The 19,420-nt window shown below is 36.3% G+C and overlaps 1 protein-coding gene across 2 annotated transcripts in view; it reads left to right on the top strand.

Moving 5' to 3' along the window:
* The first annotated feature begins 275 nt into the window (after nt 1-275).
* The window catches only part of LOC107395492 (matrilin-2), a 135,229-nt gene continuing 116,084 nt past the window's right edge, over nt 276-19,420 (top strand). For both annotated transcript variants that reach the window (XM_054740497.2, XM_070550858.1), the window contains exons 1-6: nt 276-379; nt 2,751-2,866; nt 2,956-3,528; nt 3,612-3,734; nt 4,013-4,135; nt 9,454-9,576. In XM_054740497.2, coding sequence (XP_054596472.1) covers nt 366-379; nt 2,751-2,866; nt 2,956-3,528; nt 3,612-3,734; nt 4,013-4,135; nt 9,454-9,576 — 1,072 coding nt within the window. In that variant the 5' untranslated portion in view covers nt 276-365. The remainder of the gene's footprint in view (nt 380-2,750; nt 2,867-2,955; nt 3,529-3,611; nt 3,735-4,012; nt 4,136-9,453; nt 9,577-19,420) is intronic.

Genomic DNA, 19,420 nt, shown 5'->3' with positions numbered 1-19,420 from the left:
CTGCCTGCAGATTTCTGCTCACACAAGACTGCCAAATTGTTAGGATTTGACATAAAACATTTAAAATAATGTTAACTAACATCAACTGTGATCTGATCCCCATCATTAATAATAAAAGTGAAGCTGGCAAAAATAATGCGACACAGGTTTTATATTTGAATAAACTGGATGCATCTGAGTCATTTCTTTGACTTCATGAAACTCCACATGGGACTGGAAGGGGGTGTAAACAGAGGGATGGAGCAGATGGAGAAAAGGGCTGAGCCAAGCAGACAGACACAAGTCTGGGTTTATGGGACGCAAATGGACTGAACGCAGCTTGTCGTCTGATTCACTTTGGGAATTTTGACTGAAACTTCTGTTCCATGCTTCTAAGAAGGTGAGTACATATTTCAGTTAAACATCTCATCAGTGGAGGTTTTCAGTTACCTATTGGAGACTGGCAATGACTGGACTTTCTTAATCTGAGACATGAAGAGCTATCAAGTACAAGGAAACAGAAATAACACCAACTCATAGAAAAGCTAATAGTTTACAGCAGTTAACTGTGTCAATTAAAATCTGGTACCACTACTAGGCTATGCTTATAAATGGCTAACCCCACTCCCTGTTAGTCTCCTAGCTCTAACTTTGGCTGTCTTTTCCATCATGAGCCTCTGGAAACATGATTTATAGGGATTAATATTGTAATCGGTTTCTAAATGAGAAGTATTGACGGCTACGATTGAGAGACTTGCTAAAATGTGCAAAAGACGATTAATTTCTTATACCTCCTAAATATTTATTATGCTTGATAAACATTTCTGAATGCCAAAGAGGAGCCTTCTGGTAGAGCGTGGAACACGCCACTATTTATTTCTGAACAAACATTATTAACAGGAAGACCGAGCCTTCCTAGAAACAGGAAAAGTGTTACTGAGCATGATTGTAACGTGAACTAAAACTAGATGGAACCCCTTCACAGTAACTCTAAATGTTAACAAAGCTAAATAAATAGTTTCACACTTTACTGTAAGGTTCCTTTTAACAACTGTGAATATTTATAATACTGCCATAAATCATAATGCTATGTGCTAAAGTATGTTTCCAAAGGCTCATTGTACTCACAAGATTATGAATTAGTCTGAAATATTTATTATTGCAACTCTACATTAAATATATAGGTTAACAGATCTGTTTAGTCTCTGTCTAACCTTTAATAATACCTCATAAACATTTATTAATGATTTAGAAAGTGTAACAGATATATTAAGAGCAAATCTATAAATTATTTGTTAGTCATTTATAAAGGAAAGCCTTGTTGTAAATAGTACCACAGATCTGTTGGTATTAATACCTGTTGAGGCACGACAGTGTGTGTTAAACCATAACAAGTCTTACATTAAACTGTCTCACATGATTCTGTTCTAATTGAATTAGGTGATGGAAAGGCTGTCAGACAAACAGATGTGAGTTCAAAGGTCAACCCTTCAGTGTGGCTCTGTGACCTCTGCTGGTCTGGGGTCAGCAGCTACTATGTACACATCTGTGCAGGTTGTTTATAGTTGGAGTTTGGGTTTATTGAACAAGGACAGCACAAACACAATGTCACGTGTAAGGACCGGGACAACGCAACCATTGTTCTGTACAGAGGTCTTTTAGCCCGAGGCTAATTTGGAGACCTGGGGCCTCATTTATCAAGCTTGCTTACGCACAAAACAAATAAGAGAAAATCCAAGGAGTGGTAGTGTTGCTGAAGCCGTCAATGCTGAATTCTTCAGAGAGATTTGTGGCGGATATAAAAAAAGATCCATCAGGATTGGATCCGCAGACTCCTGAGTGAAAGTCGCGCACGCTAACCAGTCAGCCAAACGGAGATCTCCCTTGTCCAAGTAGCCATGAGCACATGATCACTCGGGTCACAGTGACAGGACACACACTGTCACAGACACATGACATTCGGTCTCAATCTGTCCTCCTGCTGATATTCTGCATTCCGTATTCTGCCCTTCAGGCTGTGTGTGTGAGTGTGTGTGCGCGCGTGTGGGGGTCTTGTTCTGTGTGAAAACGAAGCGGTACAAGTGATAATGCTGCAGGATTTCATAATTGTATCCTTCTCAGCAGCAGCACTGCAGGTGCTCTCCATGTCCAACATGTGTGTAAGCCAGGTCCTTATTCAACTTAAAGTTGTGCACATTTTTCTGCAAAGTTTTCTTTCATAAATCCCAACGTTTGCTTGGAAAGTTGCTTACGCAGTTTGATAAATGAGGCCCCTGGTTCTTTGTTGGACTTTTAGAGACAGTAAAACAGCAATTATCAACACACACACACAAACACATGCACATGCAAGCACACACACACACACACACACACACACACACACACACACACACACACACACACATGCACATGCATGCACAAACACACACACACACGCATGCACACACACGCATGCACACACACAAACACACACACACACACACACACACACACACACATACACACACACACACACACACACACACATGCGCACTCACGCACGCTAGCTAAAGTGGCTGGGGAGAGGGACGTCTGGGCCTCCCTGCTTAGGCTGCTGCTGCCACAACCTGATTCTGGATAAGTTGAAGAAAAGGGATGGATGGATACTTTAAAGGACAAAAAAATGATTTAAAAAACAATCAGAAAAGAAGTGACATACTATACTGGAATAATGGCATAATGTACAATTAAATATGAGATGTAATTGATCTGCTGCTGTCACCTCCCATCAGAATGAGATCTCTGATTCTCTTCCTCCTCGGCATGTTGACCTGCAATGCTGGGCGGCTGGACCGACTCGTCACATTCAAAGGTCAAAATGTCTCAGCAGTCCAAAGCAGCACTGGAGGTAAGAGGCTGAGTGGTAACAAAAGGGTTGTCCCAATCTGATTTGTCCTTTTGTGCCATAACTAATTGCAAACCTCCTCCTGATTCCAGAGAATCCATGTGAAGCCACCCCTCTGGATTTTGTCTTTGTGATCGACAGTTCTAGAAGCATTCGCCCCAACGACTACGAGAAGGTTAAGACATTCATCATCCAAATACTTCAGTTTCTTGACATTGGCCACAATTCAACACGAGTGGGTCTGCTCCAGTATGGCAGTGTGGTGGAGCCTGAATTCTCCCTCAACACCTATAACTCCAGGGCACAGGTGGAACAGGCTGTGAGGGACATGAAGCATCTTGCCACGGGGACCATGACTGGCCTGGCAATCCAGTACACCATGGAGGTAGCCTTCACTAAGAAACAGGGAGCCCGAGCCGTCCACCTGCACATTCCACGCATCGCCATGATTGTGACTGATGGTAGACCTCAGGACACAGTAGAGGAGGTTGCAGCTGCAGCGAGGCAAGCAGGGATCCAGATTTTTGCTATCGGAGTAGGCAGGGTGGACATGAAGACTTTGAAGGCCATCGGTAGTGAGCCTCACTCTGAGCACGTCCACCTGGTGGCCAACTTCAGTCAGATAGAAACCCTGATTTCTGTGTTCCGGTCTGCTCTGTGTGGAGGTGATGAAGCTCTCCTGCTGCCGTCTGTGTTCTTGTGCTTTCAGAATCTTGTCCTTGAGTCTTTGTGAATGTTGTTGCTGTAGGATCAGAGATGTGTGAAGTGGTGGACCATCAGTGCCAGCACATCTGTGTGAGCAGCCCCGCCTCATTCAGATGCAAGTGCAAAAAAGGCTTCACCCTAAACTCTGACGGCAAGACGTGTAAAGGTGAGTCTACCTGGCTACATGCAGCGTTCACAAAACACTGTCACCTTCTCAGAAACAACCATTTGGTTCCATTCATTCTTCTGCTATTTATGATCAAAAAATCCTCATCTAACTTTATTTGGATTGTATTTAAAGGTTTTCTTTGTATTTCCTTCCCTTCAATATTTGGTTCAATCTAACAGCTGCTAAAGACAAGTCAGTGAAGCCAAAGGCATTCCTTGCTATGGTATTAAAACCCATTGCAGGAGATGATTTACCTCCATGTTGCTCCTCTACAGCTGATGACACGTGTGCTGTGGTGGATCATGGATGTGGCCATATCTGTGTTAACCTGCCTGATGGATACGAGTGCCACTGCCATCCAGGATATGAGCTCACCGTAGACCAGAAGACATGCAACAGTAATTAAAGCAAACCTTTTCTGACGTTCTGGCAAAATGATGTCCTTGATGATTTAGCCTGTTTGTGTATGTTTATTAAGAATGTATATGACCAGTTCAAGGCCTTCCATTTTTTATTTTTCCTTAAATAAAGTACTTGCTAAATGACCATTTGGCTCCCTCATGTTTCTGGAGGGTCCTGCATTCATTGGGACAGAGCCATGCACCTAAGGGTACACATTGAAGAGACAGTGTGTAGTTTTTAATTTCTGGAAACGGGGTGTGGGGGTGGCTGGCCCCGTGTGGGGATCTGGGTGGGGTCTTGGGGGTCGGTTCCTGACATGTATGCTGCTGGGAAGAAGGCGGGAACATGCGGCTGTGCCTGGCCCGGGCTCAGGGGCCTCGGGAAGACATTGGCTCCTCTGCTGCCCCATCACAGGGGAGGGGTATGTCCAGGAGGGGGAGGACCCAACCTTACCTGGATGTCCTATGTCTTATATTCTGGAAGCTGTGCAAATGCAGGGATGGGAGTAGATATTCTGCTGGGGTGGGGCTGCGTTGGTTCCCTCGGACTCTGTGGAGCTCTGCGATACTGCTGCTTTGGGCCCTGGCAAGATGGGCTGGGGTTTCTATGCCCTGGGCAGCTTTTTGGCTGCGGAGGTGCCTATTGGGGCCAGTTGGGGAGCTGGCTCCTTGGAGGGCTTATGCCAATCAGCCATTCCTTTCCATCCCCACACATTTTTCTCCTCCTGTGACAGCCTGCCCCCCAATTTTATTTGCACATCAAACATTTCCACCAACGATATTCCATGCAAACACACACTTAGGGCCTTGGGAGTGAGCACATTCAATGGCATTTGGCAAGGGGATCTTTCAGCCTCATTCCAAGTGCCGGTGCCCACTTCCAATTTTAAACTGCACTTAGACACAGAGGGCTGTGGGGGGAAGAGGGGTGGTGTGGTGGCATCAGCTGGCATAGGCCAGACGATGCCTACACTGCCCGCTCACCACAGCCACAAATACACCTAATCAACATGCACCAACACAGTATTGGAGCAGGCAGAGGGAGACTAGGGGTCTTAGCACACCTCTGTTGTCGCTTGGCTTCCCGGGGCTGGAGGATAGGAGGGAGATCTGGCTGTCTGGCTGGGGTCTGGGGTGGTGGGTCACTTTGCTCGGCGTTGGGCGGGGGAGCCTGCTCATAAGCACCCCAGCAGAAAGGGTCGTACTCTGGGAACTGGTGATGGTTGTCCCCTTTGTGCAGCAGTAGTGACCAGAGTGAATAGGGTGTGTATGGGGAGTATGAGTGGGTGTCTGGCGTGCATTTTTGCACGTCTTATGTTGTATGTGTATGTGTGAGCATGAGGGAGGGAATGTGGGACTGTGCTTGTGTATGATTGTATATGTCAGGTGGGGCCTTTGACTTCTCCCCTCTCCTGGGACTTCTTTTGCTTTGTATGATATGTATGCTGCTGGGAAGAAGGCGGGAACATGCGGCTGTGCCTGGCCCGGGCTCAGGGGCCTCGGGAAGACATTGGCTCCTCTGCTGCCCCATCACAGGGGAGGGGTATGTCCAGGAGGGGGAGGACCCAACCTTACCTGGATGTCCTATAGAGCTCCGGACCCCACGTGACTCTCAGTTAGTGGACGCCATTTTGGCATGCAAAAAAGGTAAACAAACACGGATGTAACCATGAACATGAACGGGATCCGCTTGGATTTTACTTCGTCGGAGTTTACTTCACACTTTAAAACAGAAGAAATCGTTTTATATAGTCAGAAATTAAATAGACTAAACATCTCCGACCCTTACCGTGCCCCTGGGATACTTTTTAAAAACGCCAGAAGCTGTCGTAGCGGACTTCTTACCGGCACAACACCGGACCTGGCCGGGGAAACCCCTTGGGATTCCCCCGGCCGGAGGAGCTGGGGAGAAGGTCTGGGGCTCTCGACTCTACTGCCCGCTCCGACGCCAGAAGCTGTCGGAGCGGACCGGCACAACACCGGACCTGACCGGGGAACCCCTTGGGATTTACCCGGAGGAGCTGGCTCCAGCGGCTGGGGAGAAGGAAGTCACGCTACTGCCCCCGCAACCCGACGGATACGCGGATGAAAATGGATGGATGGACGGACAAATAACAGATTTACACGTAAGTAGTCTCGGTGAGACAGAAATAGCAATCCAAAGTTCTTTTTATGTGTGATCTGACAATTGATCAACCATTGCTTAAAAATGAAACACAGCTTAGCCGGTTAATTGCTGTGATCATAAAACACGTAAACGGCAGCACGCAGAACTCACGAGGCAACATTTTACGTGATGTTTACTTGTTGCTATGAGTAATAAGACAGAAAAAGCCACGCCAAAATAAGTTTAGGAAGCCCACTAAGAATCGTAATAAAAGCATTTAAAATAAATACCACACACAGTTGAGGAAACGTTGGTTTAAGTACCTGATATGAAGTGGTCGCTGCATAAGCGAAAACCTTTACTCTCGGGATCCCACAGCTTCATTTCAGCCCGGTCACTAGTGCGTTTTATTACAATGATCCAACGTTTGCGGCGCTCCGGATCTTGGGGAATCCTGTAGATGGCTCATTCCTTATGTCGTCCGTGTCAGTTCTGCATCCTGGGGCACAACAGGAATCTACCATATTTCCCGTTTGATTGAGTTTCCTGACAATAACAAATAGTCCAGCTGCTGGCTTTTGCATGCCAATATGGCGCTGTTTCGATTTGAACTGTTGCATGCTGGGAAACGTGACGTCAACTCCCGGAGCTCTATGTCTTATATATTCTGGAAGCTGTGTAAATGCAGGGATGGGAGTCGATATTCTGCTGGGGTGGGCCTGCGTTGGTTCCCTCGGACTCTGTGGAGCTCTGCGATGCTGCTGCTTTGGGCCCTGGCAAGATGGGCTGGGGTTTCTATGCCCTGGGCGGCTTTTGGGCTGCGGAGGTGCCTATTGGGGCCAGTGGGGGAGCTGGCTCCTTGGAGGGCTTATGCCAATCAGCCATTCCTTCCCATACCCACACATTTTTCTCCTCCTGTGGCAGCCTGCCCCCCAATTTTATTTGCACATCAAACATTTCCACCAACGATATTCCATGCAAACACACACTTAGGGCCTTGGGAGTGAGCACATTCAATGGCATTTGGCAAGGGGATCTTTCAGCCTCATTCCAAGTGCCGGTGCCCACTTCCAATTTTAAACTGCACTTAGACACAGAGGGCTGTGGGGGGAAGAGGGGTGGTGTGGTGGCATCAGCTGGCATAGGCCAGACGATGCCTACACTGCCCGCTCACCACAGCCACGAATACACCTAATCAACATGCACCAACACAGTATTGGAGCAGGCAGAGGGAGACTAGGGGTCTTAGCACACCTCTGTTGTCACTTGGCTTCCCGGGGCTGGAGGCTAGGAGGGGGATCTGGCTGTCTGGCTTGTGTCTGGGGTGGTGGGTCACTTTGCTCGGCGTTGGGCGGGGGAGCCTGCTCATAAGCACCCCAGCAGAAAGGGTCGAACTCTGGGAACTGGTGATGGTTGTCCCTTTTGTGCAGCAGTACCGGGACCAGAGTGAATAGGGTGTGTATGGGGAGTATGATTGGGTGTCTGGCATGCATCTTTGTACGTCTTATGTTGTATGTGTATGTGTGAGCATGAGGGAGGGAGTGTGGGACTGTGCTTGTGTATGACTGTATATGTCAGGTGGGGCCTTTGACTCCCCCCCTCTCCTGGGACTTCTTTTGCTGCTTTACATCTTCATCTCCCTTCCCCCTGCCACACTAGGTGTGGAGTGTGGTGCCTTGGTCTGCCTGAGTGTTTGCGGCTCCCGGGTCATGGGGTTTAAGAATTTTAACATCTGCCTGATTAATCCCGGTGGCTGCCTGGTGGGATCTGAGTCCCTGGGCTCTGTTGGGTCCCCGGCGGGGCTGGTCGCCCCTGGGTGCTGGTTGGTGGGTTCGGGGCTCGGCCAACTTGGGGTGGGAGGTTGTGGGCAGACCTGTGGGCTTGATGCTTATTATCGTGATTGTTCAGTAAAACAATGTTGATTTTATATTTCCTCATCAGGTTGACACAGGGATAGCTTGCTCCTGCTGTATTGTTGTGTCCCTTTTCTCTTTTTTTCTTTCTCCTTTTGCAGGTCTAGAAGCAGACTCTTGTTCATCACTGAATGTTTATTTTTGTGGAACCCCCCCCCCCCCCCCCCCCATCTCTTCCTTTCTATTTCACCTCTGTCTCCGTGTCTGGTCGAATTACCAGCATTCAAAGAAACAATAATAATAAAGTTTTAAGTATCAGGCGTGACATTAAAACCAGAAGCTTTGATGCTCCGCCTGAGAGTAAATCTGTAAGGCTTGTCACTAGCATTCAGATATTAATTCTGTTTGCTTCACAGCCAGACAGGACACGGAAATAAATAAATAAATTCTGGAAACATCCATCAAAATGTTGTTGAAAATGAATTAAATGGTGCCCAGTTGTTGAAAAATATTGTAGGCTTTTAAACATATAACCATAAAAGTCAGGTCTACAATACACGGAGTGAGTCTAAGTCTCTGGGCGATGCCATGTTTCCTTCTACGGGAGCTTGTGAAGACCAAATACTTTTACTGATTTGTAACAAACGGTTAGAAAACTTTCGTCATTCTCAAATGTTGTTTTACACATTTACCTCTTCACTTGTTACCATTGATGAAAGGGAGTCTAATGTGCTTGTTATTTTGCTAAAGTTTGCACTCCCCAGGGCTTTTTGACCCTAATGGGTATTCGTTGGTAAGGTCTTACTCCGACACCAAAATACAGCCTGCTTGCAATGATTTAGGTATCTACTGCCCCCTTTCACCAGGAAAAAGACACACTGTCACTTTAAGAACACAAGTGATTCATGTGTGATAACATTTTTAATTCTGAACCACTACTTGAGATTTTCAGCCATGTTTAACAGAGTTTCTGAGTTCTGTCATTGTGTTAACTTCAGTGGATCTCCAGCAGCCCTCCTAGAGATGTTCTGTCCTCCCACAGTCGGAAAAACTTTGTTTGGCTCCTTTGGTGGTTAACAGGAAGCGGAGAGGGGGTGATTTCCTGAAGGATGTGTGCTATTGCAATCAGCAGAACATCTGCTGAAATGCTGAATTATCTGCAGCCTATCATAGTATTTCACATAAAAAACAAGTAGATCTGATGGCTAGGTCTAAGGTTTCCAGCTCTTGTGTTGTTTTTTGTTCTGTTATTGAGGCACTAACAGCTACATTCATGATGGTTTAATCCTGCAGCAGCTGCAGCACTGATGGTACCACAGATATGACATTGTTAATGAATGCACCCCTCTCCTTAGGAATAGACTACTGTGACCTGGGAAACCACGGCTGTGAGCAGAACTGTGTCAGCGTTCCAGCGTCCTACATCTGCAGGTGTAACAAGGGCTACGTACTAAATCTGGACGGCAAGACCTGCAGTAGTAAGAGTTTGTTCCTAGTTTGGATTCCGGTGATGGGATAGAAAATACAAACTCTAAAGAGACATTGCTAATTTCAACAAAAAATTAAATTATGAAATAAATTTTCTAATAATATAAATGTATTTCTCTAAAATGTTTGTGTTTCTTAAATTTGAGTTAAGTGCTTTGGACATGTCTTTTTTTAAACAAAAGATGAATAAAGGAGCAATGCGATTCATAACCACAGGCTAAACTGTCTCAGAGTTACCATTAGGACCAATTGATGTGCCACCCCAAAATCTGTGTGTTTTCTGTCCGTCTCTTTTGATTTATTGAAAGTGGTTTTGGATTTCATTTCCAACTTTCTCAGCATGAAAATCAAAGTGGTGGTCCAGAACTTAGTTCAATTCAATTCAATTTAATTCAATCCAATTCCATTTAATCCAATCCAATTTAAATCAATCCAATTCAATTCAATATAATTCAATCCAATTCAATCAAATTCAATTTCAATTTCAATTAAATTGAATTGAATTGAATTGAATTGAATTGGATTGAACTTAATTGGATTGGATTGAATTGAACTGAATTGGATTGAATTGGATTCAATTGAACTGAATTGGATTGAATTGAATTGGATTGATTTGAACTCAATTAGATTGAATTGAACTGAATTCAACTGAATTGGATTGTATTGAATTGAATTGAACTGAATTGAATTGAATTAAACTGAATTGGATTGAATTGAATTGACTGAATTGAACTCCATTGGATTGAATTGAACTGAATTAAATTGAATTGGATTGAATTGGGTTGAATTGGGTTAAATTTGATTGAATTGGATTGATTTGAACTGAATTGGATTGAATTGAAATGAATTTGATTGAATTGGATGGAAATAAATGGAAATGGATTGAATTTGATTGAATTAAATTTAAATGAACTGGATTGAATTGAATTGGATTAAATTGAAATGAATTGGATTGAAATGAATTGAATTGGATTAAATTGAATTGAAGTAAATTGAATTAAATTGAATTGGGTAGAATTAAATTGAACTGGATTAAATTTGATTGATTTTAATTGAAATGAATTGGATTGAATTGGTTTGAATTGGATCAAATTGGATTGTATTGGATTGAATTGACCTGAATTGGATTGAATTTGATTGATTTGAACTGAATATGATTGAATTGGATTGAATTGAAATGAATTGGATTGAATTTTATTTAATTAAATGGAAATGGATTGAATTGGATTGAATTAAATTGAAATGAACTGGATTGAATTGAATTGGATTAAATTGAAATGAATTGGTTTGAAATGAATTGAATTGGATTAAATTGAATTGAAGTTAATTGAATTAAATTGAATTGTGTAGAATTAAATTGAACTGGATTGATTTGGATTGAATTAAAATGAAATGAATTGAATTGGATTAAATTGAATTGAAGTAGATTGAATTAAATTGAATTGGATTAAATTGAATTTGATTGAAATAAATTGAATTGAATTGGATTGATTGGACTAAATTAAATTGAATTGGGTTGAATTTAATTGGATTGAATTGAATTTAACTGAATTGGATTGAATTGAACTGATATGGATTGAATTGGATTGAACTGGATTGAACTTAACTGAATTGGATTGAATTGAACTGAATTAGATTGAATTGGATTGAATTGAACTGAATTGAATTGAATTGGATTGAATTAAACTGGATTTGATTGAATTAAATTGAATTGTATTGAATTAAATTAAATTAAATTGAATTGGATTGGATTGGATTGGATTAAATTGAATTTAATTGGATTGAATTAAATGGAATTAAATTTAATTGAATAGGATTGGATTGGATTGAAATAAATTGAACTGGATCAAATTGAATTGGATTGAATTAAATTGAATTAAATTGAATTGAATTGGATTGAATGTGATTGAATTGAACTGAATTGAACTGAACTGAATTGATTTGAATTAAATTGTATTAAATTGAATTGGATTGAATTAAATTGAATTGATTGAATTGGATTGAAATTAATTGGATTGAATTGGATTGAATTAAATTGAATTGAATTTAACTGAATTCGGTTGAATTGGATTTAATTTGTTTGAATTGGATTGAATTGAACTGAATTGGATAGCATTGGATTGAATTGGATTGAATTGAATTGAACTGAATTCGATTGAATTGGATTAAATTGGATTGAACTGAATTCGATTGAATTGGATTAAACTGGATTGAACTGAAGTCGATTGAATTGGATTGAATTGGAATCAAATGAATTGAACTGAATTAAATTGAATTGGATCAAACTGAATTGAACTGAATATGATTGAATTGGATTGAATTGGATTTAATTAGATTGAATTGGATTAAATTGAAATGAATTGGATTGAAATGAATTGAAATGGATTAAATTGAATTGAAGTAAATTGAATTAAATTGAATTGGGTAGAATTAAATTGAACTGGAATAAATTTGATTGATTTTAATTGAAATGAATTGGATTGAATTGGTTTGAATTGGATCAAATTGGATTGTATTGGATTGAATTGAACTGAATTGGATTGAATTGGATTGATTTTAACTGAATATGATTGAATTGGATTGAATTGAAATGAATTGGATTGAATTTTATTTAATTAAATGGAAATGGATTGAATTGGATTGAATTGAAATGAATTGGATTGAATTGAATTGGATTAAATTGAAATGAATTGGTTTGAAATGAATTGAATTGGATTAAATTGAATTGAAGTTAATTGAATTAAATTGAATTGTGTAGAATTAAATTGAACTGGATTGATTTGGATTGAATTAAAATGAAATGAATTGAATTGGATTAAATTGAATTGAAGTAGATTGAATTAAATTGAATTGGATTAAATTGAATTTGATTGAAATAAATTGAATTGAATTGGATTGATTGGACTAAATTAAATTGAATTGGGTTGAATTTAATTGAATTTAAATGGATTGAATTGAATTTAACTGAATTGGATTGAATTGAACTGATATGGATTGAATTGGATTGAACTGGATTGAACTTAACTGAATTTGATTGAATTGAACTGAATTAGATTGAATTGGATTGAATTGAACTGAATTGAATTGAATTGGATTGAATTAAACTGGATTGGATTGAATTAAATTGAATTGTATTGAATTAATTTAAATTAAATTGAATTGGATTGGATTGGATTGAATTAAATTGAATTTAATTGGATTGAATTAAATGGAATTAAATTGAATTGAATAGGATTGGATTGATTGAAATAAATTGAACTGGATCAAATTGAATTGGATTGAATTAAATCGAATTAAATTGAATTGAATTGGATTGGATTGAATGTAATTGAATTGAACTGAATTGAACTGAACTGAATTGATTTGAATTAAATTGTATTAAATTGAATTGGATTGAATTGGATTGAATTAAATTGAATTGATTGAATTGGATTGAAATTAATTGGATTGAATTGGATTGAATTAAATTGAATTGAATTTAACTGAATTCGATTGAATTGGATTTAATTTGTTTGAATTGGATTGAATTGAACTGAATTGGATTGCATTGGATTGAATTGGATTGAATTGAATTGAACTGAATTCGATTGAATTGGATTAAATTGGATTGAACTGAATTCGATTGAATTGGATTAAATTGGATTGAACTGAAGTCGATTGAATTGGATTGAATTGGAATCAAATGAATTGAACTGAATTCAATTGAATTGGATTAAACTGAATTGAACTGAATATGATTGAATTGAATTGAATTGGATTTAATTGGATTGAATTGGATTGAACTGAATTCGATTGACTTGGATTGAATTGGATTGAATTGAACTGAATTGGATTGAATTGGATTGAACTGAATTAGATTGAATTGTATTTAATTGGATTGAATTGAATTGAACTCAATTCGATAGAATTTGATAGAATTTGATAGAATTGGATTGAATTTGATTAAATTGGATTCAATTGGATTAAATGGAATTGGATTCAATTGGATTGAATTGATTGAACATAATTCAATTGAATTTGACTGAATTGGATTGAATTGAACTGAATTGGATTGAATTTGATTGAATTTGATTGAATTAGATTGAATAGAATTTAATTGAATTCGATTGAATTGGATTGAATTGGAATGAATTGAATTAAACTGAATTCAATTGACTTGGATTGAATTGGATTGAATTTAATTGAATTGGATTGAATTAAATTGAATTAAATTAAATGGGATTGAATTGGATTAAATAGAAATTAATTGGATTGAATTGGGTTGAACTGAATTTGATTGAATTGGATTGAATTGGACTGAATTGAACTGAATTGGATTGAATTGGATTGAATTGAACTGAATTGAACTGAATTCAATTGACTTGGATTGAATTAAATTGAATTGGATTGAATTAAATTGAATTAAATTAAACTGGGTTGAATTTGATTGAATTGAACTGAATTTATTGAATTGGATTGAATTGAACTGAACTGAACTGAATTCAATTGACTTGGATTGAATTGGATTGAATTAAATTGAATTGGATTGAATGAAATTGAATTAAATTAAATTGGATTGAATCTGATTGAACTGAATTGAACTGAACTGCATTGAATTGGATTGAATTGAATTGAATTGAATTGGATTGGATTGAATTGAATTGAATTGAACTGAATTGGATTGAATTGAATTGAATCAGATTGGATTGGATTGAATTGAATTGAACTGAATTCAATTGAATTGGATTGAATTGAATTGAATTCGATTGAATTGGATTAAATTGGATTGATCTGAAGTCGATTGAATTGGATTGAATTGGAATGAATTGAATTGAACTGAATTCAATTGACTTGGATTGAATTGGATTGAATTAAATTGAATTGGATTGAATTAAATTGAATTAAATTAAATTGGATTGAATTGGATTAAATAGAACGGAATTGAACAGAAATCAGTTGACTTGGATTGAATTGGATTGAATTAAATTGAATTGGATTGAATTAAATTGAATTAAATTAAATTGGGTTGAATTGGATTGAATTGGATTGAATTGGATTTATTGAATTGGATTGAATTGAACTGAATTGAACTGAATTAAATTGACTTGGATTGAATTGGATTGAATTAAATTGGATTGGATTGAATTAAATTGAATTGTATTGAATTAATTTAAATTAAATTGAATTGGATTGGATTGGATTGAATTAAATTGAATTTAATTGGATTGAATTAAATGGAATTAAATTTAATTGAATAGGATTGGATTGGATTGAAATAAATTGAACTGGATCAAATTGAATTGGATTGAATTAAATCGAATTAAATTGAATTGAATTGGATTGAATGTAATTGAATTGAACTGAATTGAACTGAACTGAATTGATTTGAATTAAATTGTATTAAATTGAATTGGATTGAATTGGATTGAATTAAATTGAATTGATTGAATTGGATTGAAATTAATTGGATTGAATTGGATTGAATTAAATTGAATTGAATTTAACTGAATTCGATTGAATTGGATTTAATTTGTTTGAATTGGATTGAATTGAACTGAATTGGATTGCATTGGATTGAATTGGATTGAATTGAATTGAACTGAATTCGATTGAATTGGATTAAATTGGATTGAACTGAATTCGATTGAATTGGATTAAATTGGATTGAACTGAAGTCGATTGAATTGGATTGAATTGGAATCAAATGAATTGAACTGAATTCAATTGAATTGGAATAAACTGAATTGAACTGAATATGATTGAATTGAATTGAATTGGATTTAATTGGATTGAATTGGATTGAACTGAATTCGATTGACTTGGATTGAATTGGATTGAATTGAACTGAATTGGATTGAATTGGATTGAACTGAATTAGATTGAATTGTTATTAATTGGATTGAATTGAATTGAACTTAATTCGATAGAATTTGATAGAATTGGATTGAATTTGATTAAATTGGATTCAATTGGATTAAATGGAATTGGATTCAATTGGATTGAATTGATTGAACATAATTCAATTGAATTTGACTGAATTGGATTGAATTGAACTGAATTGGATTGAATTTGATTGAATTTGATTGAATTAGATTGAATTGAATTTAATTGAATTCGATTGAATTGGATTGAATTGGAATGAATTGAATTAAACTGAATTCAATTGACTTGGATTGAATTTGATTGAATTTAATTGAATTGGATTGAATTAAATTGAATTAAATTAAATGGGATTGAATTGGATTAAATAGAAATGAATTGGATTGAATTGGGTTGAACTGAATTTGATTGAATTGGATTGAATTGGACTGAATTGAACTGAATTGGATTGAATTGGATTGAATTGAACTGAATTGAACTGAATTCAATTGACTTGGATTGAATTAAATTGAATTGGATTGAATTAAATTGAATTAAATTAAACTGGGTTGAATTTGATTGAATTGAAGTGAATTTATTGAATTGGATTGAATTGAACTGAACTGAACTGAATTCAATTGACTTGGATTGAATTGGATTGAATTAAATTGAATTGGATTGAATGAAATTTAATTAAATTAAATTGGATTGAATCGGATTGAACTGAATTGAACTGAACTGCATTGAATTGGATTGAATTGAATTGAATTGGATTGGATTGAATTGAATTGAACTGAATTGGATTGAGTTGAATTGAATCAGATTGGATTGGATTGAATTGAATTGAACTGAATTCAATTGAATTGGATTGGATTGAATTGAATTGAATTCGATTGAATTGGATTAAATTGCATTGAACTGAAGTCGATTGAATTGGATTGAATTGGAATGAATTGAATTGAACTGAATTCAATTGACTTGGATTGAATTGGATTGAATTAAATTGAATTGGATTGAATTAAATTGAATTAAATTAAATTGGATTGAATTGGATTAAATAGAACTGAATTGAACAGAAATCAGTTGACTTGGATTGAATTGGATTGAATTAAATTGAATTGGATTGAATTAAATTGAATTAAATTAAATTGGGTTGAATTGGATTGAATTGGATTGAATTGGATTTATTGAATTGGATTGAATTGAACTGAATTGAACTGAATTAAATTGACTTGGATTGAATTGGATTGAATTAAATTGGATTGGATTGAATTAAATTGAATAAAAATTAAATTGGATTGAATTGGATTGAATTGAATTGAACTGAATTTCATTGAATTTGATTGAATTGAATTGAATTGGATTGAATTGAATTGAACTGAATTGGATTGAATTGGATTGAATCAGATTGGATTGGATTGAATTGAACTGAATTCGATTGAATTGGATTGAATTGAACTGAATTCGATTGAATTGGATTGAATTGGATTGGATTGAATTGAAGTGAATTGGCTTGTATTGAATTGGATTTAATTAAATTGATTTGGATTGAATTGAACTGAATTGGATTGAATTGGATCAAATTGGATTGAATCGGATTGAAGTGAACTGAATTCAATTAAATTGGATTGACTTGGGTTGAATTGGATTAAATTGAATTGAACTGAAATCGATTGAAATGGATTGAATTTGATTGAATTGAATTGAATTGGATTGAAATGAATTGAAATAAATTCTATTGAATTGGATTGACTTGGATTGAGTTGGATTAAATTGAATTGAACTGAAATCGATTGAATTGGATTGAAGTGGATTTAATTGAATTTAACTTAATTCGATTGAATTGGATTGAATTGGATTGAATTAAATAAAATTGGATTGAATTGGATTAAATTGGATTGCATTGGATTAAATTGAATTGGATTGAATTGGATTGAACTGAATTTGATTTAATTTGTTTGAATTGGATTGAACTTAACTGAATTGGATTGAATTGGATTAAATTGAATTCAATTGAATTTGATTGAACTCAATTTGATTGGACTGAACTGAATCAGATTGAATTGGATTGAATTGAATTGAATTGAATTCAATTGAATTGGATTGAATTGGATTAAATTGGATTGAACTGTTTTCGATTGAATTGGAATGAATTTTTTTGAACTGAATTCGATTAACTTTGATTGAATTGGATTGAATTGAACTGAATTGGATTGAATTGGATTGAACCAAATTGAACTGAATTGGATTGAATTGGATTGAACTGGATTGAATTGGATTTAACTGAATTCGATTGACTTGGATTGAATTGGATTGAATTGAACTGAATTGGATTGAATTGGATTGAATTCAATTGAACTGAAATCGATTGAATTGGATTTAATTGGATTGAATTGAATTGAACTTAATTAAATTGAATTTGATAGAATTGGGTTGAATTGGATTGATTTGGATCCAGTTGTATTGAATTGGTTTTAATTGGATTCAATTGGATTCAATTGGATTAAATGGAATTGGATTCAATTGGATTGAATTGGATTGAACTGAATTCAATTGAATTTGACTGAATTGAACTGAATTGGATTCAATTGGATTGAATTGAATTGAACTGAATTCGATTGAATTGGATTAAATTGGATTGAACTGAATTCGATTGAATTGGATTGAATTGGAATGAATTTAATTGAACTGAATTCAATTGACTTGGATTGAAATGGATTGAATTAAATTTGATTGGATTGAATTAAATTGAATTAGCTTGAATTGGATTGATTGAATTTGATTGAATTGGATTGAATTGAATTTAACTGAATTGGATTGAATTGAACTGAATTGGATTGAATTGGATTGAATTGAACTGAATAGGATTGAATTGGATTGAATTGAACTGAACAGAATTCGATTGAATTGGATTGAATTGAACTGAATTCTATTGAATTGGATTGAATTGAAGTGAACTGAATTTGATGGATCGAATTGGATTGAATTGGATTGGATTGGTTTGAATTGGATTGCATTGAATTTAATTGAATTGAACTGAATTCAATTGAATTCAATTGAATTGGATTGAAGTGGATTGAATTGAACAATGGATTCAATTGGATTGAATTAAATTGAATTGGATTGAATTGGATTAAATTGGATTGAACTGAATTCGATTGATTTGTATTGAATTCAATTGAATTGAATTGAACTGAATTGGATTGAATTGGATTGAAATGAACTATATTGGATTGAATCAAACCTAATTGCATTGAATTGTTTTGAACTGAACTGAATTGGATTGAATAGAACCGAATTGCAGTGAATTGGATTGAGTTGAACTGAAATGGATTGATTTGGATTGAATAGAATAGAACTGAATTGAATTGAATTGAACTGAATTGAATTGAATTGGTTTGAATCAGATTGGATTTAATTGAACTGAATTGGATTGAATTGGATGGAATTAAATTGAGTTGGACTGAATTGGAATTAATTGAACTGAATTGGATAGAATTGGATTGAATTGAACTCAATTGGATTGAATTGTATTTAATTGAACTCAATTGGATTGAACTGAATTGAATTGGATTGAATTGAGTTGGATTGAATTTAACTGAAGTGGATTGAATTGGATTGAATCTGATTGGATTGAACTGAACTGAATTGGATTGAATTGAACTGAATTGGATTGAATTGGATTGAATTGAACTGAATTGGATTGAATAGAACTGAATTGGATTGAATTGGGTTCAAATGGATCAAATTGGATTGAAATGGATTGAATTGAACTGAATTGGATTGAATTGGTTTGATTTGAACTGATTTGGATTGGGTTGAATTGAAATGAATTGGATTGAATTGGATTGAATTGGATTGAATTGAACTGAATTGGATTGAATTGACCTGATTTGGATTTAATTGGACTGAATTGGATTGAATTGAACTGAATTGGATTGAATCGATTGAATTGAACTGAATTGGATTGAAATGAACTGATTTGGATTGAAATAA

Source organism: Nothobranchius furzeri, chromosome 5, assembly GCF_043380555.1.
Source record: "Nothobranchius furzeri strain GRZ-AD chromosome 5, NfurGRZ-RIMD1, whole genome shotgun sequence".
NCBI lineage: Eukaryota > Metazoa > Chordata > Actinopteri > Cyprinodontiformes > Nothobranchiidae > Nothobranchius > Nothobranchius furzeri.
Note: the sequence above shows the minus strand (reverse complement) of the source record. Positions and strands in the feature narration are given on the sequence as shown.